General features: G+C 40.0%; 1 protein-coding gene across 7 annotated transcripts in view; it reads right to left on the bottom strand.

The window, feature by feature from the left end:
* The window catches only part of sepsecs (Sep (O-phosphoserine) tRNA:Sec (selenocysteine) tRNA synthase), a 138,921-nt gene that overhangs the window by 94,795 nt on the left and 17,016 nt on the right, over window positions 1–27,110 (bottom strand). For 4 of the 7 annotated variants that reach the window (XM_069925039.1, XM_069925044.1, XM_069925038.1 and 1 more), the window contains exons 2-3: window positions 23,938–24,056; window positions 3,754–3,908 (exon numbers count right to left, since the gene is read on the bottom strand). In XM_069925039.1, the coding sequence (XP_069781140.1) occupies window positions 3,754–3,908; window positions 23,938–24,051 (269 nt within the window). In that variant the 5' untranslated portion in view covers window positions 24,052–24,056. Of the gene's footprint in view, window positions 1–3,753; window positions 3,909–14,027; window positions 14,249–16,923; window positions 17,013–23,937; window positions 24,057–27,110 lie in introns of those variants that run through there. The other 3 variants (XM_069925042.1, XM_069925041.1, XM_069925040.1) reach the window with 3 other exon arrangements.

Genomic DNA, 27,110 nt, shown 5'->3' with positions numbered 1-27,110 from the left:
TGGGAGTCAGACTTCCATGTGACTACTATACCCTTCCTGGCTACCAACAAGGCCACCTTCAAAAACTAAATTTGGTATCTGGATAGTTTAAAACTCATGTCCATAATGTTTCCCAGAAAGTACAATTCTGGATCCTGTGGAAAATCCATTTTTGTATTTTTTTTCAGAATGACTCCCAGGTCATCCCAGAAGGATCTCACCTTTGTACAAGCCAGGTTGAAAGGATAAAGATTCCAATCTCCACACTACAGCTAATACAGTTCCGAAATATCCTATTTAGATTTATGTAATTTTTGTAGTGTGAGATATAGTTGATACAGGAAATTGTATTGCACCAACCTGTACCTGGTCTTAATAAATGCTGGCATGCTGTCCAGACAGATCTGACCAGCATCGCTCAAGGATTTTTGTGCCCAAGTCCGACTCCCACCTTTCCCTCAACCTGTGAAAGCCCGGCTTTGGGCCCTCACTTTGGAATAGGAGATACATTGTAGAGATAAACTGGCACGTATTTAGATTTATGTAATTTTTGTGGTGTGAGATATAGTTGATACAGGAAATTGTATTGCACCAACCTGTACCTGGTCTTAATAAATGCTGGCATGCTGTCCAGACATAGATCTGACCAGCATCGCTCGTGGATTTTTGTGCCCAAGTCCGACTCCCACCTTTCCCTCAACCTGTGAAAGCCCGGCTTTGGGCCCTCACTTTGGAATAGGAGATGCATTGTAGAGATAAACCGGCACGTATTCCCCTTTCTAATTAGAATCTCCATGTCATCTCACACAAGTAGGGCCATAGACAGTCCCAAATTATCCCTTAACAAAGATCTCAGCTGAAGATACAAGAAAGTTTTATTAGGCAAATCATATTTATTCCTCAGCTGTTCAAATTATATGAGCTGCCTTTGGTCATAACAATCCTCGACATACCTGATCCCCTTCTGGCACCAGGATCTTATTATCCAGAGTCATGGGTATTAATTTATTCTGGGTCAAGGGAATGTTAGGAGATATCCCCATCTTTAGTCCAACACATTGATTTATTTTTTGCCATGTCTGATTTACAGGTTTTAATATGGAGTTATCCCAGGTTCAATCCTGACCTTCAGTGCTGTCTGTGTGGAGTTAGCACCTTCTTCACATGAATGCATGAGTTTCACCCACTTGTTTCAGTTTCCCTCCAAGCCGGTTGATAGGTAAATTGATTACTGTAAGTTATCCCTGGTATTGGTGGTGGTAGGAGAATTGGTAGGAGGGAGGGGTGGTGGGGGGAGAGTGGAGGGGCAGGCACGTGGTGGAGGAGGAGGGATGGAAGAAGGGATGATGACGATGAGCATATGAAGATATTTTAGGGAATGGGTTGGAGAAGTGACAAAGACTCAATGGGTCAAAATGTCCTCCTTTGTGGTAAGAAAATAAAACAGATGTGGAGATTACACAGGAAGAAACTCTTATTTCTCATTGTACACCTTCAACAAACAGCTTAACTACATGACCTGAGCCCAGCTGGACTTAACCATATGCCTTGGGGTCAGGTTGGGTATTTTCAGGCTCAGGTAAGGTTTGAACAAGTAAATCAATATACCACAGATCAGAAAAGGTGCTTAATGCAAGGAAGCACAACAAAAGAGCAAAGGTAGTAGGGAGAAGGATGAGCGAGACAAATCAAATAGATGGAGAAGGCAGAGACAAACGAGGAAAGAGGATGAAGAGAAGCCATGAAAGGTCAAGGGAGCAGTGTGGGCAGAGTTTCAGAGTCATCTGAGGGCTGAAGGTTGAAAGCAAAATGGCCCCTGATGAGGATTAGGCATTGCCTTAGATTTAAATGTTGCCCTGCGATGAGGTAGGGGGTCAGGGTGGAAGGTCCAAGAAATCAGAAAACCAGAATCAGGGCAGAATTTTCCTTCTCCAGCCTGAAATGCAAGGCTAACAAATGGCTCCAAGTAAGATATAGTTGCAGGCCAAACTGGATATATTCCCAGCAAAATCAATTATTGTTGAACAAGATATTAATTACTTTAATACACAAATAACCATATAACCATTTACGGAGCGGAAACAGGACATGTTGGCCTTTCGAGTCCGCACCGGTTCACTGATTTTGTGCGCCCTCTTCAGGCATTGGTCTCGGTAGATCATCATTCAATAATGATGGACGAATTCAATGCAGATGGAATCAGTTTGGCGACAATTTGCCAAAATTCTCTGGACAGGTCCCAGTAGATTGGAAGATCCTATTCAAAAAAGGATGTAGGCAAAAGACAAGGAACTAAAGAGCAGTTAGATTAACATCTGTAGATGGGAAAATGCTTGAAACTATCATTAAAAAAGAAATAGTGAGGCACCTGGAGTGAAAAGGATCCATCAGGCAGACGCAGGATGGATTCAGCAAAGGCAGGTCCTGTTTGACAAACTTAGTGGAGTTCTTTGAGGATATAATGAGCACAATAGATAGAGGATTGGGAAACATTTTCCTCTTTGGAATTCTGTTTCTAACCATGATTGGTCGAAAACTGTTATGAGCTCACTGGACTTGGCTAATGGAAACTGAGCAGTTAACTAACTGTTCGACAGCACCACTTAAAGCAATGTCCATAATTTTGCTGGTTAGGAATAGACTAATGTGGTTAATTTTTTTTTAGCAGGTTGGATTCCTCTTGCTATCTGTAAATCATTTCCTCACAGAAAGCAGAAGAATCAACACTATTGGCAGGTGAAGGTGAACCCTATGGAAATAATTAGTCCATTTTTAAGCAGTGATCAGTACAAAACCTTTCTAATATTCTTTTTAGCATTGAAACTCAGAACAGTTTTGTCTTGAATAGTTACTGAAGTGTATGCGGATACCTTTCTGTGTGCATCAGAAACAAGGTACATTCTTGGTTAATTTTGTAAACTGTTGTGAAAGGATGAGGTCATTCTCTACCGTAATTTATGCTATGAAATATAAATTAGGAAGAATCTTTTCAAAGGCAAGTTTCTGACAAAATCAAAACTTTGCCAAGATCTACAAATCTATGTAAAGATTCACATCTTCCTCTATGCAGGTTCCTGATTTCTATCTCACAAGGAACAATTTGTCAAATACACTCAAATTCAAAAATCCTGTTGGATAGTGCCTTCCAAAACTCAGCCTGTCTACAGAACTGTGGTAACAACTTGGGGATTATTAACTGGTTCTCTACTGTATTTAATCAAGATGAGAACATTCTTTAATTACATAAATTTTTACCAATGTAGGTTTGAACTAAGCTGTAACTTGTCAAAAATCGCTGGCAGTATTTTAAGATTTCTTCTGAAATTCTTTCAGATTATGCTTTTTCTTCGTTTTAGCCCATGTAATCAAACTTCTAGAGTGGGGTGTGGCCTTTAATTTGACAATCAAGTACACTGCTACCAAATTAGTTATGTTGACACTTTTTGGTGGACGTTTTACAAGCTTTGGAAGTTGAAAAAAATATTTCTTGAATTGTGTTTTTTCACTGTCCTCAGTCAAAGAAAATAATATTCTTCAGAAATGCAAATTTAAAAAAAAATAATGCAGTTAATGTACAATGCCAACATTCACTGGAATGGCCATAATGTGGTTGATCCCTCCCCCACTCCTGAACAACTTTAAATATTCAGAGCTGAAGACACAAATCTAATCACGTGTGTAAAAAAAATGAATTAATAATGTTCAGGACAGTGCTATGGAACTCCTTATGAAAATGTCCTCAGCTATTTAAAAAAAGAGTATTTAAAACTTTACCTGTAATGTCTTCGAGCAACAAGGTTTGAAGCCACTCTTCCTTCCCTCTCTCCAACTCCGCAGTTACCAAGGAAGTTGTTACTATCCATAATAGCCAGCTCATGCAGTAAAAGCTCAATGGTACTCTCATTCCATCCATCTTCTGGACATTTACCCTATGGCAATTATACCACAGTAAAAAGCTATGCAGATTTTAATATCTCATATGAGATGCAAAATCCTATTGACAAGACTTGAAACATGAAATGCACAATATTTTCCCAATAGCATCAGGATTTGTATTTTGAAAGAATGCAACACCCAAGCTTCTCATTTGTTCTTTTTTTTTCCTTCCTAAATCAGTGATTTTACAACCTTTGTTTTTTTTGCCCCCACTCACATAACAACTTAAGTAATCCCATACTAACCACAGAGCAACTATAGCATCTATTCGGGAGGTAGAGGGGAAGATAGACAGAAGCTTCAAGGGAATGTCATCCTCAAGTCAGGAGGGATGTAGCTGGGTGATTGTTAGGAGAGGGAAAAGGGAATTGGCAGATAGTGCAGAGCACTTCTTATAGACGACACTTCCCTCCTTCTAATATGTCCTACTTTCAAAACATGTCATCTTCAAGGAAAGTAAGCCTCGATATTCCGAATTGCATCTTGTTCATCCAAATAAATCAAACTTCGTAATTCCAGCTGTAAATAGCTTTAATTTTCGTTGATAGAAGTGAATAAACATTTTAATAGCCTCTCACTTCATAACGATGAGTAAAACAAAGCATATTGTAAATGATGACGATATTCAACTTGAAACAAATATAAATGGCTTAAAATGATAATGATTAATAATGACTAATAATGAATTCAAAGAAAAGTTTCTCAAGTGAGCTTACTCTTCTTCCATGATTATTCCAAGAATGACAACGAGCTCTTCATCTGCTCCGATATTACAACATATGACATCATAGTAACTATGGTATCTCCACAAAACAAACCATTTTTCTTAAAGGGAAAGTCATAAAACCACAAATCACAAATACAAGATTTTAAGCTTTACACACCTGTGGCAGTTCCCCTCAACAATAAGTATACTGTTTTGGATACTGTTGGGTGCGATGATCTACCAGGGATAAGTTGGAGTAGTCACAAATCTGGTCTTTCAGCTCAGAAGGGAAGGAGGAGAAGAGGAGAGCGATAGTGATTGGGGAATCTCTAGTTAGGCAAACAGATAGGTTTAGTGAACGAGATTGCGGCTTTTATATGGTATATTGCCTTTCAGGAGCCAAGGACGTCTCTGATCGAGTCTACAATATTCTCAAACAGGAGGGTGAGCAGCCAGCTGTTGTGGTCCACATGGGGACCAATGACATTGAAAGGAGTAGGAATGAGGTCCTAAAGAGGGAATATAGGGAGTTAGGAAAGAAGTTTAAAAAGCAGGACTTCAAGTGTGGTAATCTCAAGATTGCTGTCTGTGCCACACACTGGAGAGGAACAGGAAATTGTGGCTGAAGAGTTGGTGCAGGGGGAAGGGGTTCAGATTTGTGGATCATTGTGATCGCTTCTGGGGAAGGTCTGACCTGTTCAAAAAGGACGGGCTGCACCTGAACTGGAGGGGGATCATTATCTTGATGGACAGGTTTGCTAGAGCTGTTGGGGAAGGTTTAAACTAATTTGGCAGGGGGATAGGAATCAGAATGTGAGTGCAGAGATTAGGTAGAAGGACAAAAGTATGATGCTATGCGTTCTGAGTTGGTGATGAAGGACAGGCAGGGTACAAAACATAAATGTAGCCAGTAAGAGGGGTTGTAATGTGTCTATTTCAGTACTAGGAATAAATGGGATGAACTTAGAACATGGATCAGTATGTGGAACTACGATGTGGCCATTACAGAAACATAGCTGGAGGAAGGGCAAGATTGGCTGATACAAGTACCAAAGTTTAGGTGTTTTTCTTTTTTTCTTTTTAAATTATTTTTATTTGTTTTAAACTAAACAAATATAAAAATACAATGAAAATCAATTATGAAGTGTAATACATGGCTATTCAACAAGCAGTACATCAAAACAAGTATATAAATTGATAAACACATCCATAAGTCATAGTCTGGATAGTATACTATACTCAAGTAAAAGAACAAAGGTAAAGAAGAAAAAGGAAAAGAAAAAAGAAAAAATCCAAACCCTTTCCCTTACCACCATTGTATGATGTTATATATACTTAACACTGAAATAAAAAGCAAAGGAGGAAAAAATATTTAAGGAACTTAAAAAAAGAAATAGGTCAGACGGTTAAATTATGCTGAAAAATCCTTCCATTTAAGCAAAATCGCATGTCTCGCCAAAAGAGGAACAAAGGAAAGGGTACAACTCTTGACTGAAGATAAAGGAACGCCATTCAAAGAGAGCAACAAAAGGATTCGGCTCTAATTTTATATTTAGAATTAAGGATAGGTGTGGAAAATAACTCTCCAGTACTTTTCCAGACTAGGACAAGTCCAGACATATGAATCAATGAAGCTTCTATCACAACTACAACTTGTATCAGGATAAAAGCAAGACAATCTAGCTTTAGACATGAAAAATAGTGGGGAGGTCATGAAGCATATAAGGATAACCAAGGAGGTAGTGATGGCTGTGTTGAAAAAGATAAAGGTGGATAAATCTACGGGACAGGACAAAATATTCCCAAGGACACTCAGGGAGGCTTGTGGACAGATAGTGGGGCCATTAACAGAGATATTTAGGATGTCACTGGTCACGGGGGTAGTGCCAAAGAATTGGAGGGTGGAGCATGTGGTTCCGCTGTTTAAGAAAGGGTCCAAATGTAAACCTGGGAATTATAGGCCCGTGAGTCTGACGTCTGTGGTGGGTAAGTTGATGGAAGTGTTCTGAGGGATGGTATTTACAAATATTTGGAGGTACAGGGATTGATAGGGAGTAATCAGCATGGTTTTGTCAGGGGTAGATCATGCTTGACAAACCTGATTGAGTTTTTCGAGGGAGTTACAAAAAAGGTTGATGAAGGGAAAGCTGTGGATGCTGTCTATTTAGACTTTAGTAAAGCTTTTGACGAAGTTCCCCACAGGAGGTTAGGAAAAAAGGTGGAGGCATTAGGTATAAATAAGGAGGTAGTGAAATGGATTCAGCAATGGTTGGATGGGAGGTGTCAGAGAGTAGTGGTAGAAAATTGTTTGTCCAATTGGAGGCCGGTGACTAGTGGAGTTCCTCAAGGATTGTTTGTTATATATATTAATGATCTGGAAGTAGGGGTGGAGAATTGGATAAGCAAGTTTGTGGATGATACAAAGATTGGTGGTGTTGTGGACAGTGAGGAAGATTATCATAGATTAAAAGGTGATTTAGGAAGGCTGGAGGTGTGGGCCGAGAAATAGCTGATGGAATTTAATACAGATAAGTGTGAGGTGTTACATTTTGGAAAGGCAAATCTAAATGCATTAAATGGTAGGCTATTGAGATGTGCAGAGCAACAAAGGGATTTAGGAGTGATGGTAAATAGTACCCTCAAGGCTGATACTCAGGTAGATGGTGTGGTGAAGAAGGCATTTGGAATGTTGGCCTTCATAAATCGGAGTATTGAATTCAAGAGAAGGAAGTTTATGATGAAATTGTACAAGGCATTGGTGAGGCCAAATTTGGAGTACTGTGTACAGTTTTGGTTACCAAATTATAGGAAAGATATAAACAAAATAGAGAGAGTACAGAGAAGGTTCATGAGAATGTTGACAAGGGTTTCAAGGTTTGAGTTACAGGGAAAGGTTGTGCAGACTAGGGTTTTTTTCTCTGGAGCGTAGAAGATTGAGGGGGGACTTGATAGAGGTGTTTAAGATTTTAAAAGGGACAGACAGAGTAAATGTGGATAGGCTTTTTCAATTAAGAGTGGGGGAGATTCAAACTAGAGGGCATGGTTTAAGATTGAAGGGGGAAAATTATAAGGGGAACATGAGGGGAAATTTCTTTACGCAGAGGGTGGTAGGGATGTGGAATGAGCTTCCGGCAGATGTAGTTGAGGCGGGATCATTGGTTACATTTAAGGAAAGACTGGATAGTTACATGGAGAGGAGAGGTCTGGAGGGGTATGGACCGGGTGCTGGTCAGTGGGACTAGGAGGGTGGGGATTTGTTATGGCATGGACTAGTAGGGCCGAACTGGCCTGTTCTGTGCTGAAAGTGGTTATATGGTTATGTGGTTATATGGTGCGCTCTATGTACCACTTTAAATTGCAATAAACAAAAACGAGCACATAACGAAGAGCTATTAACCATTTTTAAAAATAACATCCCAATCTTCATTTGATTTAGTCAAAATTAAGAATGCCTGGAAACAGGACCTAAATTTAAGTAATGAGGCCTATTTTAAATGTAATAGCTTCCCGTAAATGATAGCTATTAAACCTTTACGAAAGGATTAAAAACTAAAAACTCATCAACAAAATTTGTTTCAGACACTTTGGGGAAATCAGAAATTTGAGACTGTAAAAAATGTTGGATTTGCAAATATCTGAAAAGATGAGAGTTAGGCAAGTTAAACTTATCAGAAAGCTGATTAACTGATGTAAAGCAGCCATCAATGAAAAGATCTTTAAAATATTGAATACCTGCTTGGCACCATTACTGAAAAACAATATCAATATAAGGTTGAAATAGGTGATTAGCTAGAATAGGATAAAAATTCTGAAATGTAAAATGTTTCTCAACTGTGCCTAAATTTTTCATAGAATGTTTAACAATGGGGTTATTTATCAACTTAATTGAAAGAAATGGAAGTGAAGAGCCAAGAAGTGCTAAATTAGAGAAATCTTAGGAGAATTCAGCTCCATAGACACCCATAATCGACGGTCAGTATAATTATGAAAATATGACCAAAACACAGGACATTATATATTGACCACCCAGCAACAAAATCTATAGTTAGGTAGAGCTATGTCACCATCTCTCTTGGGTTTCTGTTTAGCTGAGGGTGTCTATCCTTCCATGTATCAGATGATATAACTGAATCAAGTGAATCAAAAAATGATTTGGGAACAAAAATTGGTACAGATTGAAAAAGATACAAACATTTAGGAAAAATATTCATTTTATTAGAATTACTACAGCCAAGTAAAGATATACACAAAGATGACTATTGAATTACGGACTGCTTCACTTTCTTTAGCAAAGTAAGATAGTTTTCCTCAAAAAGATGTTTTTGATTTTTTTGTAATTGTCATACCAAGATACACAAATTGGTTCTTTAACAATCTTTAGAGGAAAACCAACATACATAGAATTTAAAGGAAAAAGTTTACTTTTGTGTGGATTTAATTTATAACCTGAAAATTGTCTATATTGGGAGAGTAACATCACGCTGGTAAGGAGGCAACTGGGTCTGAAATGAAAAGTAAGAGATCATCTGCATATATTCAACCCCCCCTCTTCCATATCCCTGAGACATCCATACACTCTAGGAGTCCAATTGCTAATGGTTCAATGGCCAAATCAAAAATTAATGAAATTAAAGGGTGCCTTTGATGGGTGCTATGTTGCAGATTAAAAGGCTGTGATTGTTGTGAATTAGTAAGAATTGTAGCAATTGGATGTGAGTACAGTAATTTAATCCATGTAATAAAATCAGTATCAAATCTAATTTTTTCCTAAATCGTAAACAATTATGACTATTCTACACAATCGAATGCTTTTTATGCATTCAATGATAGAACACACTCAAGAGCCTTGTCAGAAGGCAAATAAAAAATATTCAATAAACAACATGTTAAAATTGGAATATCGGTTTTTAATAAAGTCCGTCTGGTCTTCAGAAATAATTAATGGCAAAATATTTTCCATCCTATTGGCCAAAACCTTTGCTAAAATTTTAACATCAACATTCAATAGAAAAAATTGTCTATAGGAGGAACATTTGGTTATATCTTTATCCTTTTTCACTATTAAAGATATACAAGCTTCATTGAATGATTCCGCAAGTTTATCCTGCTTAAATGAATGATTTTTAAAATTCAACTGGAAACCCATCGGGTCCTGGGAATTTCCCAGACTGTAATAAAGAAATAGCAGCCATTTTTTCCTTCTGTGAGATAGGTTCATCTAGTCTAGTTTGACTATCTGAAGGAATCATGGGAATATTTAACCATTCTAAAACTCTTCATCAAACTACTCTCATTTATACACTCAGAAGAATAAAGATGAGAGTAAAATTTCCTAAATGTATCATTTACCTCAGAATGATCTGATGTCATGTTACCATTATCTTTAAGTATCTTACTAATATGTTGTTTAGCTCCAAATCCTCTCAATTGGTTAGCCAGGAACTTACCAGATTTATCACCATAAATGTAAAACTGACTATTAAGCCTTCAAAAGTTGACATTCAACTGTATATGTTGAGAGAAGATCAAATTTAGTTTCAAGTTTGATCTTTTTATATAATTCGGGATTTTTAGTTTCAGCATACTAAATCTATTTGTTTGGTTTGGTTAATTAACTCAGATCTTTATGGTTTTCCTCTTTTTATTAACAGTAAAAGAAATAATTTGTCCCCTGAGAAAAGCTTTCAAGGCATCCCATAAAACTAAACTGGAAACTTCAGGTGAAACATTAGTATCAAAGAAGAAAGCTATCTGTTCTTCCATAAATTTAACAAAGTGATTGCCTAAAAGTAAAACTGCATTGAAACACCAGTGTCTTTTTACTCGAGGAAAATTAGGAAGAGATATTGATAATGTAACAGGGGCATGATCAGATATCAAAATTTTATGATAATAACAAGAATGTATTATTGGAATTAATTATCAGTAAGAAAGTGAATAGGTATGATGAACATGTGAGAAAAAAGAATGCTTTCTATTAGTGGGATGAAATAAACACCAGATTTCCAAAATATCATAATATGTTTCTGCTCCGTAAATGATTATATGGTTATATGATACGAAAGAATGAATTAATGAGCCAGATTTACTTAATATGGCTGAATTAGTAGATGAACGATCTAAAATAGGATCTAACTAGCAGTTAAAACAAGCAAATATAAACTTAAATCCGGCAAAGAAGAAATGTTAAAAAAAAACCACATCATCAACATTGAGAACATAAATGTAGCAAAAATCATCATTTTGTCATGTAATTTCCCCAAAACAATAACAAAATGACCATTAGTATCTGAAACAAGATTGTGCATAGTAAAGTGAATATTTTGATTACTAAGGATCGAACACCCCCCCCCCCGACTTTAGCTTGAAAGGAAGAATGATAGTGATGCCCCTTCCACCACAGCATCAGGCTTGAAACATGACTGCGACGAACATGTGTCTCGTGTAAGAATATAATTGTGGCTTTAAGTTGTTTTAAATGCGAAGAGACTTTTCTCCATTTTACTGGATGGTTGAAGACTTTTACATTCCAACTGATAAAAATTAAGTTTTCCATGTAAATTCACTAATAAAAAAGATTGATTAATAGTGATAAAATTAATTTCAAAAATTTCAACATAAAATCTAAGTCTGTACAAAATGCACAAACAACATTCAGTCAGCAGGTGTCACTCTTAGAACAGAAATTACAGATCTGAAAATTGAGCATAAAAAGGCCAAAACACAATGACATCATAACAATGTTGAACAAAAGTAAACACCCCTAAACTACCCCTCCCCCAATCCCAACCCCAAAAAGCTGCCGAATAGACTAATAACATGCTAATAAATTTCTCTTGAATTTCTACAAGCATCTTTCTGTTAGATTAGATCAGTCATTCTCAATCTTTTTCTTTCCACTCACATACCACTTTAAGTATTCCCAATGCCAATGGTGCTCTGTGATTAATAAGGGATTGCTTAAGGTGGTAGGTGAGTGGGAAGGAAAGGTTGAGCATCACTGCTCTAGACCTAATTGTTACTGATATATTTTGCTTGAGATAAACAGTCATTGGCCCTTTTCCTTTGGAGTTATGAAACTGTGTACATTAACAAGTCTATTAGGTACAATTTAAACAGAGGTTTTCAACCTTTTTCTTTCCACCCACATACCACCTTAAGCAATCCCTTACTAATCACAGAGCACCTATGGGATAGGGAATACTTAAAGTGGTATGTGAGCCATGAAAGACCCCAACAATGAAGACGCTGTTTACATCCGGTACCGCACGGATGGCAGTCTCTTCAATCTGAGGCGCCTGCAAGCTCACACCAAGACACAAGAGAAACTTGTCCGTGAACTACTCTTTGCAGATGATGCCGCTTTAGTTGCCCATTCAGAGCCAGCTCTTCAGCGCTTGACGTCCTGTTTTGCAAAAACTGCCAAAATGTTTGGCCTGGAAGTCAGCCTGAAGAAAACTGAGGTCCTCCATCAGCCAGCTCCCCACCATGATTACCAGCCCCCTCACATCTCCATCGGGCACACAAAACTCAAAACGGTCAACCAGTTTACCTATCTCGGCTGCACCATTTCATCAGATGCAAGGATCGACAATGAGATAGACAACAGACTCGCCAAGGCAAATAGCGCCTTTGGAAGACTACACAAAAGAGTCTGGAAAAACAACCAACTGAAAAACCTCACAAAGATAAGCGTATACAGAGCCGTTGTCATACCCACACTCCTGTTCGGCTCCGAATCATGGGTCCTCTACCGGCACCACCTACGGCTCCTAGAACGCTTCCACCAGCGTTGTCTCCGCTCCATCCTCAACATCCATTGGAGCGCTTACATCCCTAACGTCGAAGTACTCGAGATGGCAGAGGTCGACAGCATCGAGTCCACGCTGCTGAAGATCCAGCTGCGCTGGATGGGTCACGTCTCCAGAATGGAGGACCAACGCCTTCCCAAGATCGTGTTATATGGCGAGCTCTCCACTGGCCACCGTGACAGAGGTGCACCAAAGAAAAGGTACAAGGACTGCCTAAAGAAATCTCTTGGTGCCTGCCACATTGACCACCGCCAGTGGGCTGATATCGCCTCAAACCGTGCATCTTGGCGCATCACAGTTTGGCGGGCAGCAACCTCCTTTGAAGAAGACCGCAGAGCCCACCTCACTGACAAAAGGCAAAGGAGGAAAAACCCAACACCCATCCCCAACCAACCAATTTTCCCCTGCAACCGCTGCAATCGTGTCTGCCTGTCCCGCATCGGACTTGTCAGCCACAAACGAGTCTGCAGCTGACGTGGACTTTTTACCCCCTCCATAAATCTTCGTCCGCGAAGCCAAGCCAAAGAAGAAAAGAAAATGTGAGTGGAAAGAAAAAGGTTGAGAAGCACTGAATTAGATGTTTCGGCTTCTGAAAAAAAATGTATACATTTCCAAGTAAATTTTTTCAAAGCGATAGGGAAGTCATGCTTAAGCTATATAACCGTGTACAACAGAAAAACAATTTGAATATTTTTTTTAACCCAATCTCTTTTCAATTTCATATGTTCTTTCCCAGACAAATTAGTTTCTTGCAAAAAAGCAATATCAACCTTCATTTTCTTTATATATGCCACTATTCTCTTCCTTTTAATCAGATTTTTGAGTCCTTTAACATTAAAAGTTGCAAATTTAAATGAGCCATAACGAAATTCCCACCTCAGATTGGCACTTCACACAGCAATTACAATTATATATATACATATACATATTTTTTTTTAAACCCTTAAAAAAACCCCTCTAACAATACAAAAAAAACCTTAACAAAAACAAACAGCTACTACTATAAAGTAGTAGCTGTTGAGCGAGTGCTGTCAATTCCACAAGTGGCATATGACTTTAGAAACAGCAGAGTCATCCACCATCTCCTCAGCTGAAATTTCTAATACAAATATCCTCTTATAATTCATCCCAATGGTTCCACTCTACATTGAGCTTGAACTTCATCTTCAACATCAATCAATGATTCTTCCAACTTCTTTTTCCCATTCCCATTCCCAATCTATATCTCAGGCATTTTCTCCATTGATTTTTTCAAATCTGGTAAGGAATTAGCAAAGGTTAATGAACCATGCGGGCTCTGAAAGAATTGAAACTGATTTAACCTGTAAAACTCCTTGAATACCGCCGGGTAACTAAAAGTAAACTTGTACCCCTTCTTCCACCACACTGTTTTAACCGGATTAAACTCTTTCCATCTCTTGATAATCTCCTGACTTAAATCAGCATAAAAGAAAACTCTATTGCCTTGTACTACCATAGGATTCTGATCAAGATGTGCTTTCTGCACAGCTAGCCGCAAAATCATTTCTTTATCCTGATACTTCAAACATCTTATAAGAACTGCTCTCGGGGGTTGACCCGAGAAAGGTTTTCACCTTAACAACCTATGCGTCCGTTCTAATTCCAATCAGTCTGGAAAAGATTCAACTGCCAACGTCTCAGGAATCCATTTCCGAAAAAAATTAGCCAGATCAGGACCTTCAAAATCTTCCGGTAAATCCACCATCTTAACATTATTACAACAACTTTGATTTTCCAACGAAGACATCCAACTGCTCCTGGCGGATGCGGCTTTCACTGAACCCCACAAAGTCGCAGCGTTGTCAGACATTCTGTGGAAACAGAAACAGAAGTGCTCAGCTACCGTAGGGCTCGTAAAGAAGTCCCGCAATCAGACCAGAGCAGTTCCAAGCAAGGAATAGCAAACGAAAGGCAGGAGCAAGTCCAACGACAGATGGTGCTTCTACCACCGGAGATGGGGCACCGAGGCCCGCCGTTGCCAGTCCCCCTGCGAGTTCCAGGGAAACGACAAGGCCAGCCATCGCTGATGGCCACGACGGCTGGCCATCAAGAGAGCCTCCTATATGTCTGGGACCGCCTGTCTGGCAGACGCTTCCTAATGGATACAGGAGCAGAGGTCAATGTGATACCCCCGACAGGGTTTGACAATAGGTGCAGGCTAGCGGGACCCAAGTTGAGGGCTGCCAACAACAGCAGTATACGGACCTATGGCACTCGTAGGGCCGAGCTGCAGATGGGGGGCAGTCACTTCTCGTGGGAGTTCACGCTGGCTGCAGTGGAACAACCACTCATCGGAGCGGATTTCCTGCGAGCCCACAGCCTCCTAGTGGACCTTAAGGGTAAGCGACTCATCCACACCGAGGCCTACCAGACCATTGCACTGAGGGGCGCTACCTGTTCACAGTGATCAATCGCTTCACCCGGTGGCCAGAAGCAATCCCCCTGGCTGACACATCCACCAGGTCCTGTGCCAAAGCACTCCTCTTGTCCTGGATTGCAAGATTCGGACTGCCACAGCACATCACTTCTGACCAAGACGCACAGTTCACCTCCAGTTTTTGGACCGACATTGCCAACCTGTGGAGCACTCAGCTACACCATGCGACGGCATACCACCCACAAGCCAACGGCATGGTGGAGCTTTTCCACAGGCACCTCAAGACCCGCCCTCATGACCAGACTCAAGGGCCCCAATTGGGTGTCCAGACAACTGGACATCCGAACAGCGCTGAAAGATCTCCATGCATCCTCCGCTGAACTCGTCTACAGAGCCCCACTTACGGTTCCTGGGGATTTCGTTCCTCAGGCCAGAGGACAGCAGAAGGAGACAACACCTTCCTGGACAGGCTGCACAAAAAGGTCGGTAACCTGGCTCCGATCCCACTCTCCAGACACACAAGCCAAGTCCAATATCCCCAAAGAACTCAAGGACTGAGTACGAGTTTGTACACAGAGGACCCCAACATTCACCATTGCAGAAGCCGTATGAAGGCCCCTTTCAAGTCATCTGCAACAATGGAGCTACCTTCGAGTTGGACATTGGTGGTAAACCAAAGATCTTCACTACAGATAGACTCAAGCCTGCCCACACAGACCCTGCAGAACCCATGGAGACACCAACACAGCAACGCAGAGGCAGACCACAAAAGTCTTTGGTGACTATACCTACGGACACTATATAGACTATAATGCCGGGTCTGAGGGGGGAGAGGGGGAAGAGTCATCTTGCGGACTGCAATTGCAGAGATCGGGCCAGCACATCGCGTGACAGCAGATGCGGACAGATATCACTAAAGCAACTTGCAGGACAATGAACTGGTGGGTAGAAGCTGGGGCAGCATCAGACCAACAGCCCTAAAATGGCGTTGGTCAAGCTACCCAACTAACTCAGCAGAAACAGGCTGGGGAAGAAGGGCATTCATATGCATGGATGTTCCTGCCCACTGTTGTTATTCATATGGACGACTCAGTCAATCAGCAAAAAACGGCAGGAACTTGAACAGTATAAAAGCAGCTTTTCCAGCCCTAATAAAGGAGTGAGCTTAACCTGCCACACTGTGTGTGTGTGTTTGTTTCTTTGCAGAGGTCAACTACAATAAACTTATTAACTATTACCACTAACGATCTAATTATTATTAATAATAAAAAAAATAATAGTACGCAAATTATAAATAGAAGAAAAAATTTTTTACATAAATATAATCAGAGTGTGTCAATATCCTCAGACACTCTGTGTTAAACCAAATAATATAGAGTAATCAATGCTTTCCATTTAGGTTCTGTAGGACAATTAAGTAAACCTGTAAAGTAATAAAGTTCAATCATAAATCAGAGTCATCTGATTAACAAAGAAATGTTACTCAGGGTGCGGAGTGGAAGCTTATTTGATAACATATTCCTGAGTCTCATCCACTATATTAAACTGCTTCTTGTACCCGCTGGGAAGAGTGATACGACAACGCGCTGGATATAACAGGGAGGGCTTATACTCGAGAGTATATAGCTCCAAAATAACTTTTCTGCAGACTGCCCTCTGACTCATGACTTCTTAACAGTAATCTTCAACAATTCTAAGTTTCTGGCCACAATACAAAAGTTTTCCCAGCTGACAAGCTTCACGGATCAAAAGTTCCTTTGTTTGATATCGGTGTAGCCATATAACCATGAATGCAGCTTTTGCCCAGATTTGGGTTTTGGCAGCACTTTGTCGATCTCCAGTGGAGATGGAAACATCTCCTTTCTGAATACTGTTACAAGAAGATCCAAAAAAAATTTAGTAAGTTGCCCAGTCTCAGTATCTTCAGCTCAGCCCAAAATGCGCAGATTTTGATGTCTGTTTCAACTTTCCAAGTTGATGACTTTTGCCATTAACTCACATTGATAGTAGTTAACACTGAGGCAGCATCTTCCAAGTGCTGGACCCGGTCACTTAAATCATTCAAAGTAGATTCTACAGAAGAAGACGCTCACCTTGTTTTTCAACTGATCGGCAAACTTGCTCAAGTTTATCTTCAGCAATTATCAATTTAATCTGGGCAAGTGTTTCGGAGAAGTTCTCGGAAGGTAGGCTAGCTGATGTTTCTTGCTTTTTTCCATTCTTTTTTCAGCCATGGTGCTCCTTGTATCCATTTTATCGCAAGTAAAAATTATAAATATGAAATTCAACACACATTTCAAGTGTGAAAGAAAAGCAGGGGAATAAAAGAATACTGATTACACAGGAGCAAGTAACTGAAGCTGCCACTTCATTTCACAGCCAACTGGAAGTCTTAAGTGTTTTAAAAGGAATAGGATGGGAGGTAGAAAAGGGGAGGAGTAGCATTGCTGGTCTGGGATAGTATCACAGCTATAAAAAGGAAGGATGCCATTGAGCTATTGTCTATTGAGTTGGTGTGAGTGAAAGTCAGAAATAGGAAGGGAGCAATCACTGCGCTGGGAGTAGTCTATCAGTCCCCAAATAGCCCTCAGGACACCAAAGAGCAGATCATGGAATAGTTCAGAAAATACAGGGATATAGTTATGGGTGATTTCAACTTTCCTAATATTGACTGGCACCTCCTGACTGCAAGAGGGATAGATGGGGCTGAATTTGTCAGATGTGTTCAAGGATTCCTGACATAGTATATGGACCAGCCAACAAGAATAGAGGCCATACTAAATCTAGTTCTGGGTAATGAACCTAATCAGATGGCGGACCTCTTGGTGTGAGTGACCACAATTCCCTTAGCTTCAGCATACTATGGATAAGGATTAAAAAAAAGACAAAATAAGAAAGTGCTTAACTGAGAAAGGACTAATTATGAAGAGGTGTTCATGGGTAAAAGCACGGAAGTAATGTGGAAAAAGTTTAGAAACAACTTAAGCAGAGTTCAGGATAGGTTTGTCCTTCTGGGACAAGGAAAAGGTGGTAGGAAAAGGGATCTGTGGCTGACAAAACAGGTGAGGCAATGAGTCAAGAGGAAGAAGCAAGAATATATTAGATACAGGAAATAGGAAACAGGAAGGACTCATGAAAAATATATGGTTGCCAGGAAGGAGCTTAAGAAAGGACTGAGGAGAGCTCAAAGTGGGCATGAGAAGGCTTTGGCACGTAGGATTGAGGAGAACCCCAAGAGGTTCTAGGCGTATGAGACGAACAGAAGGATTTCAGGAGTGAAGGTAGGACCATTAGAGATAAAGGTGGGAAGATGTGCCTGGAGACTGTGGAAGTGGGTGAAGTCCTCAATGAATACTTCTCTTCAGTATTCACCAAAGAGAGGGATCTTGATGATGGTGAGGACAATATGGTGGGGTAAATGTTCTGGAGCATATTGATATTAAGAGAGAGAATGTGATGGAGCAGTTAAAATGCATTAAGATGGATAAGTCCTTGAGGCCTGATGGAATAGTCCCCAGGCTGCTCCACGAGGTGAGGGAGGAGATTGCTGAGCCTCTGTCTAGGATCTTTGCACCCTCGTTATCCACGGAAATGGTACTGGAGGATTGGAGGGTGGCAAATGTTATCCCTTGTTCAAAAAAGGTAGTAGGGAAACTCCAGGTAATTATAGACCAATGAATCTTGCGTCCGTGGTGGGCAAGATGTTGGAAAGAATTCTTAAGAGATAGGATCTATGGGCATTCAGTGAATCATGGTCTAATCAGGGACAGTCAGCAAGCCCTTATGAAGGGCAGATCATGTCTCGCAAGACTGATAGAGTTCTTTGGGGAGATGACCAGACATATTGATGAGGGTAGTGCAGTGGATGTGGTCTACATGAATTTTAGTAAGGCATTTGACAAGGTTGCACATGAAAGTCACAAGACAAGGGATCCAGGGAATCTTGGCCATGTGGATTCAGAATTGGCTTGCCTGTAGAAAGCAGAGGGTTGTGGTGAAGGGAGTACATTCGATTGGAAGGCTGTGACTAGTGGTATCCCACAAAGATTGGTTCTGGGACCTCTACTTTTCATGATTTTTATTAACAACTTGGATGAAGGATAGAGGGGTGGGTTGGCAAATTTGCAGTTGACACAAAGATTGGTGGTGGTGTGGATAGTGTAGAGGATTGTAGAAGATTGCAGAAGGACATTGATAGGATGCAGAGCTTGGCTGCGAAGTGGCAGATGGCATTCAATCCAGAGAAGTGTGAGGTGGTACACTTTGGAAGGACAAACTCCAAAGCAGAGTACAATGTTAACGGTAGGATTCTTTGTCATGTGGAAGAGCAGAGGGATCTGGGGGGTTGATATCCACAAATCCCTGAAAGTTCCTTCACAGGTAGACAGGGTAGTTAAGAAAGCTTATGGGGTGTTAACTTTCATAAATCAAAGGATTGAGTTTAAGAGCCGCAAGGTATTGATGCAGTTCTATAAAACTCTGGTAAGTGTTCAGTTGGGGTCGCCTCATTGTAGGTAAGATGTGGAAGTGTTAGAAATGTGCAGAGGAGATTTACCAGGTTTAGAGAGTATGCATTATGAGCAGAGATTAAGGGAGTTACGGCTTTACTCTTTGGAGAGAAGGAGGATGAGAGGAGACATGATAGAGATATACAAGATATTAAGAGGAATAGAGTGGACAGCCAGCGCCTCCTTCCCAGGGCACCACTGCTCGATACAAGAGGGCATGGCTTTAAGGTACTGGGTTGAAAGTTCAAAGGAGATATTAGAGGAAGGTTTTTTTTTACCTAGAGAGTGGTTGGTGCATGGAATGTACTACCTGGGTCAGTGATGGAGGCAGGTACATTGGTGAATTTCAAGAGACTACTTGACAAGCATATAGATGAATTTAAAGTGGAGGGTTATGTGGGAGGCAGGGTCAACATTGTGGGCTGAAGGACCTGTATGTGCTGTACTGTTCTATGTTCTATGAATGTGTGGCTGAAGAGTTGAAGCAGGGGGCAGGGGTTTAGATTTGTGAATCATTGGGATCAATTTTGGGGAAGATCTGACCTGTACAAAAAGGACAGGCTGCAGCTGAACTGGACAGGAATCAATATCCTGGCGGGAAGGTTTGCCAGAGCTATTTAAACTAGTTTGGCGGTGGTGAGAATCAGAATGTGAGTGCAGAGATTAGGGTAGAAGGTGAAAAGCATGATGCTGTGTTGTGAATTGGTGAGGAAGGAAAGGCAGGAGAGGAAACATAAACATTTAGAGGGTTTGAAATGTGTCTATTTCAATGCAAGGAGTATTAGGAATAAAGGAGATAAATTTAGAACGTGGATCAGAATATGGAACTACGATGTGGCTATTGCAGAGACTTGGCTGGTGGATGGATAGGATTGGCTGATACAGATACTGGGTTTTGATGTTTTAAAAGGAATAGGATGAGAGGTCAGAGAGGGGGTTGGGGACGCAGCATTACTGGTCAGGATAGTATCACAGAAAGGCAGGATGCTGCAGAGAGAGTTTCTGCCGAGTTGGTGTCGGTGGAAATCAGAAATAGGAAGGGAGCAATCACTGTCTGGGAGTTGTCTCTATAGGCCCCCAAAGAGCCCTTGGGACACCGAGGAATGGAGAAGTAAGCAGATTTTGGAATGGTGCAGAAATTACAGGGTTGTTGTCATGGGAGACTTCAACTTCCCTAATATTGTCTGGCACTTTCTGACTGTAAGAGGGATAGATGGGTCTGAATTTGTCGGGTGTGTCCAAGAAGGATTCCTGACACTGTAAGTGAAACAGCTGTCCAGAGGAGTGGCTATACTGGATAATGAACCTCTTGGTGGGGGAGCATTTTGCTGCAAGTGACCAGAACACCTTGAGCTTTAGTATAACTATGGACAAGGATAAAAGCAGGCAAAAAAGGAAAATGTTCATTTGGAGAAGGGCTAATTACGATGGGATAAGTCAGAAACCGGGGAGAGTACATTGGGGACAGATGTACATGGGAGAAAGCACAGAAGTAATGTGGAGAATGTTTAGGGATTAGTGGCACCAGGTTCATGATTGGTTTGTCCCACTAAAACAAGGAAAAGATGGGAGGAAAAGGAAACTATGGTTGACAAAACAGGTGAGGCATTAGGTTAAGAGGAAGAAGGAAACATACATTAGATTTAGGAAGCAGGAACCACAAAAGGCACTTAAGAATTATATGGTAGCCAGGAAAGAACTTAAGGAAGGACCTCGAAGGGGGCATGAAAAGGCCTTGGCGAGTAGGATTAAGGAGCACCCCAAGGCATTTTATGCTTATAAGAAGAACAGAAGGATGATGAGAATGAAGGTGGGGCCGCTGAAAGATAAAGGAGACAACTTGTGCCTCCTAAACTTCAAAAGATAGGAATAGAACAGACTTGTGTGTTGGATGATGATGAGATTAAGGAAGTGTTGGAACTTCTTAAAAACATTAAGATAGGTAAGTCCCCGGGCTGGACGCAAAATAGCAAGAGATACCTGGAGCATTGGTTATGATCTTTGAGTCCTCCTTTGCCTCAGGGAAGGTGCTGGAGGTCTGGAGAATAGCAAATGTGGGGCCCTTGTTTAAAAAATGTAATAGAGAGAATCCTGGAAATTATACACCAGTGAGTCTTGTGTCAGTGATGTGTGAACTATGGGAGAGGATTTTTAAGGATACGATTTATGAGTATTCTGCTCAAGAATAATCAGCATGGCTTTGTGAAAGGAAGGTCATACCTCATAAGCCTAATTGAGTTTCTTGAGGAGTTAAATGAAATTGATGAAGGTAGTGCGGTAGATGTGGTCTATATGGATTTTAGTAAGGCATTTGACAAGATTCCCAGTGAGAGACTCATTCATGAATCTTGGCTGTGTGGTTTCAGAATTGGCTTGTATGTAGAAAGTAGAAAGTCATAGTGGATGGAAAGTATTCTGCCTAGAGTCTGGTGACTAGTGGAGTTCCACAGCGATCTGTTCTGGGACCCCTGCTCTTTTGTGTCTTTGTGAATTTTTTTATATAGATGTTCAAAATCATACTGAGGGTGGAGGTTAATTGGGTGCAAATTGGGTGGTGGCACAAACTCGTGGACCAAAATGGCCTGTTACCGTGCTGATGTCAAAATTTAAATGACCTAGATGAAAAAGTGGAAGTGGTCAGTAAGTTTGCAAATGATACGAAGGTTTGAGGAGTTGTGGATGGTGCTGAAGGTTGTTGTTGGTTACAAAAGGATATAGACAAGATGCTGAATTGGGAAGAAAAGAAGCAAATGGAGTACAATCAGATAAATGTGAGGTGATGTATTTTGGAAGGACAAACCAGAAAGCTGAGCAAAAGGTTAATGGTGGGATACTTAAGAGTGTGGATGAACAGAGGGACCTTGGGTCTAAATCCATGCATCACTCAAGGTGGCTATGATAGTTAAGAAGGCCTATAAGATGTTGGGCTTTATTAATAGGGGGATTGAGGCCGAGAGGTCATGTAGTAACTCTACAAATCTCTGGTGAGACCATACTTAGAGTATTGTGTTCAGTTCTTGTAACCTCATTGTAGGAAGGATGTGGAAGCTATGGACAGGGTGCAGAGGAGATTTACCAGGATGTTGTCTCGATTGGAAAACAAGTCTTGTGAGGCAAGGTTAGTGGAGCTGGAACTTTTCTCTTTAGAGTGCAGAAGAATGAGAGGAGGCTTAATAGATGTCCACAAAATTCTGAGACACATAGACACCCAGTACCTTTTTCCCAGGATGGAAATAGCAAACACCAGGGGACATCTCCACAAAATGAAGGGAGGAAAGTTTAGGGGAGAAATCAGGGATAAGGTTTTTTCAGAGTTGTGGGAGCCTGGATTGCCTTGTGAGGGATGGTGGCACATGGATGAAATAAAAATAGAAAGTTACAAGGTAGAAAGGGTTTTTTTCGGTAGGAATATACAAGTCGGCACAACATCTAGGGCCGAAGGGCCTGTACTGGGCTATAATATTCTATGTTCTAAACCAACTGCGACAATAAAAACCAAGAATGTGGACTACAATGGAATGAGAGGCAAAACCATTCATGCAAAATTCTCAGGTCGTATATTACAACACATTAAAACACAAATGGCCAATCAGTTCCTGCATCCTGTTCCACAATTCAATGATATAGAATTTCTGCAAGTGATCCTCACTTCATATCCTGTAATAATAACAGCTTGATCTTAGATTTACCAATGTAAAAAAAATTCTAACAGCATCATTTGTTTTGTGCAAGAAATCTCCCCCACTATTTGCATGGAATGTTTCTCTTGGTTTCTGATTTTCACATTGCTCTTAATTAATCAATAAAGATTTCAGTCCTGTCAATTCAATCTCCTTATCATTCCAACCCAATCACTTGTAATTGTTTAATATGCTCCAACTTTATTCTACATAGAAGCACCTGTGGCATTAGCTGTTAGCAAGGAGGATGTGGCAAATATACCACGAGCACTCTGAGGTGATTCATCAGCTGCACCATTTGTCACTGGTTTGATCATACTGAGATTTTGTACACTCTTTCACGTCCTTTTTTTTACTATGCTCCAAGAACACCGCCATGCACTCTATCATTATAAATTAATAATCTCCAGAACAATTCTTTTCTGCAACTTCTCTCACGTTTTCAAATCCTTTTTAAAGCAAATGACAAAAATTGAACATAAAACTTTAGTTACAGTCTAATCGGATGCTATAAAAGTTCAAAATAACCTCCTTACTTTTATATTCTAAGCCTTCTGATCACTTTCTCAACCTTCCATGAAATTTTTAATGAGTTATCCATGTATACACACAGAGGTCTTTCTGTTCCTGCAATCCCTTTAAAAATACCATTTAACTTCTAAAGTCTGTTTTCTCTGCCGAAGTATTTAATTTGAATGTCTCATTCACATGTTTACCCACTCCATCAGTCAGTATTCACATACAAGCTTTTAAGAACCGTTAAAAATCTAAGAAATTAACAAAGTGAACATGGAAGAAAAATTGATGTTTTAAGAAAGCTTTTAGAGAGGAACATAGTTTTGCTCTTTCTTTGGCATACAGTATGTTAAAAGATGCAACAAGTTTTCCAACAATAGTTAATCTAAATTATTTTCATTACCTTTTCTATTAGTAGCCGAATTAAGTGCTCATGTGTACGATGAGCCTGTAAACCTTGACGAATATATGAAGGGGAGACTATCTTTTCAGATAGAGCAAAATTTTCTGTATTCATCCTAACTGTTGAGAAAAAAATAAATTATCAGTTCACTATCACATTATCTGGCAGTTGAAACATTGCATTCTATTTTCATACTAACTTATTAGGGGTTGGGCAGTAAATGCTAGACACACCAATGATACAGAAATATCATGAAGAAAATTAAATTCAATCTTCATTTTTCTCTTAAGCTTGCTTAATTTTCATTGAATGTTATAAGACAACAGTAAAGAAATACTTTAATACTGTACCCTAACTAATTCAGATGATCTTTCAACTCGAATCACCAGCTTCAAATTCCCACAATAGTAATAAAAATGAAAACTAATTTGTAATATTGAAATTTTTCACATAACTTGCCATTTGACATTTTTCTTACTTTTTTCCTTTAATTTCTCCATCTGAAGGCATCATATTTTTCTCCCCCAAAAAATTACCACGACGATTCACTAAATTAATGCATCAACACAAAAATGATTAAGCTGAAGGTCGGTGAAAGCAGCAACACCTAATCCTATTATAGCCTTCTTTGGTAAGGAGAGGTTTGAAAGCTGTGATCCAGATAACCTTGGTGAGAAACTTCAGTGCCATCAATAGTTCGAAGAAGAAAAAATTACAATATGCCAGTTACAGAGGGAGTAAATGTTTGATTGCAAAGGAGTATACAAGTCCAATGAAGAGATAGCTTTATTCTCAATTATCTTAAACTGTAGTTCATGTTCTATCCATCCGGACAATGAAAAATATTCCATTACCCTCTTGATAAGTGGTGAAGATGGTGGGAGGTTCTTCAAGTTGCATCGAGAATTTAGCAGCCACAATGTTAATGTCCAGTTACATTTTTATGACTTATTAATCCATTTGTGGTACGCTTGACGTCCTGTTTTGTGGAAACTGCCAAAATGTTTGGCCTGGAAGTCAGCCTGAAGAAAACTGAGGTCCTCCATCAGCCAGCTCCCCACCATGACTACCAGCCCCCCCACATCTCCATCGGGCACACAAAACTCAAAACGGTCAACCAGTTTACCTATCTCGGCTGCACCATTTCATCGGATGCAAGGATCGACAACGAGATAGACAACAGACTCGCCAAGGCAAATAGCGCCTTTGGAAGACTACACAAGAGTCTGGAAAAAGAACCAAATGAAAAACCTCACAAAGATTAGCGTATACAGAGCCGTTGTCATACCCACACTCCTGTTCGGCTCTGAATCATGGGGCATATATATATGGTAGATTCAAACTAAACATGACAATGTTGAATTTTACCCACCCCATGGAGTAAATAGTTATCAATATGTGAGCTACTGTAAGATAGCCTCTCTGGCTCCAAAAATGGGTGTTACCCCTCTGATTTAGTTGCAGATTTTTAAAAAATTAAAATTTGATCTGTGGAGAGACAAAATTAATGTTTAGGTCAATGTTTTGTCTTTAGAAAAGGCCCTGATGAAAGACAATCAAACTGTAAGGTCTAAGCATGGGTAATATGTGATTAGCTAAGTATTTACATTTTACATAAGAAGAAATAGGAGCAGGAGTAGGCTATCCGGCCCATCAAGCCTGCTCTGCCACACAATGAGATCATGGCATATCTGAGGATAGCCTCATCTTCACCTATCTGTCTTTTCCCCATATACCTTAATTCCCCAACTATGTAAAAATCTATCAAACCTAGTCTTAAAAATATTTACTGAGGTCATTCCACTGCTTCAAAGTGCAGTGAATTCCAGATTCACCACTCTCCAGGAAAAATTTCTTCTCATCTTCATCCTAAATCTACTACCCTGAATCTTGAGGCAATGTCCCCTATTTCTATCTCCCACATCAATGAAAACAACTTACCTACCTCTATCTTATCTACGCCTTTCATAATTTTATAGGTTTCTGTAAGATCCCCTCTCATTCTTCTAAATTCCAGCAAGTACAGTCCCAGATGAGGAAATCTCTCTTCATAGGTTAACGTCTCCTGTAAATCATGGAAAAAATGTCCACCTGCTCCCATCTATCTACAGCGCTTGTTATATCCTCAAAGAACTCCAGTAATTTTTCTGAATTCACGCTGCATCTTGATGGATCCATTTTGCTCCAGATGCTACCATTTCTTCTTTAACGATAGCAAGCATTTTCCCGAACTGCAGATGTTAAACTAACTAGCCTTTAGTTCCCTGCCTTTTGTCTATCTCCTTTTTTGAATTGTGGAGTAACATTCACCATCTTCCAATCTGCTGGGACCTGCCCAGAGTCCAGAGAATTATCACCAAAGCCTCTACTATAACTTCTTCCATTTCTTCCAGTACCCTTGGATGCACTGATCAGAACCAGAGGATTTATCCATCTTTAGACCCTCAAGTTTTCTCTTCAATGATTGCCAGGTCCTCACCTCCCATCACATCCATAACATCTGTCTTTGGCATGTAGACTTGTTCTCCGCCGTGAAGACCAACACAAAATAGTTATTCAAATCCTCAATCATTACCCAATATCAATTCCCCCTTTTCATCTTCCAAGGGACCAACCCTCTTGGATTTGTCTTCTGTACACTGCAACTGAAGCATTTGTTCATACAAACATTTTTATTCTGATTACTTTGTGTTAGAACATGGTACTCGACAAGGGTGTCCTCCATCATCTTATTTTCACCATTTCAATTGAAGATGATTTGCTGTTTGTAACAGATCTGCTGAGTAGTATTCCTTCTATTCATTTTGGAGGTGTTCAGCTCTTTTTCAGGTTATAAATGTAATCTTCAAAAGGGTGAATGCTATCTCCACAACACAGCAGCTCGGCAATTTTATCAATTAGACCTGCCTTTTCAGTTCAGGTTTCAAGTATCGGGGTGGTGGGGGGGGGGGGGGCGGAGGAGAGTGTGTGTATAAAAGTGTAAATTAAATCAATCACATTCATGTTCCAACATCCTAATAAAAAAAAATTCCCTTATTAATCAAGTGAAATCAGATTTTCAGAGTTGCAATAATTTGCCTCTCATTAATGGGCAGAATAAACATAATTAAAATGAATATGTTACTAAGATTTCTTTATTTCTTTCAAACTATTCCTTTATTTCTTCCAAAATA

This window comes from Narcine bancroftii, chromosome 3, assembly GCF_036971445.1.
Source record: "Narcine bancroftii isolate sNarBan1 chromosome 3, sNarBan1.hap1, whole genome shotgun sequence".
Classification (NCBI taxonomy): Eukaryota; Metazoa; Chordata; class Chondrichthyes; order Torpediniformes; family Narcinidae; genus Narcine; species Narcine bancroftii.
This window is presented reverse-complemented; position numbering and strand designations above follow the sequence as displayed.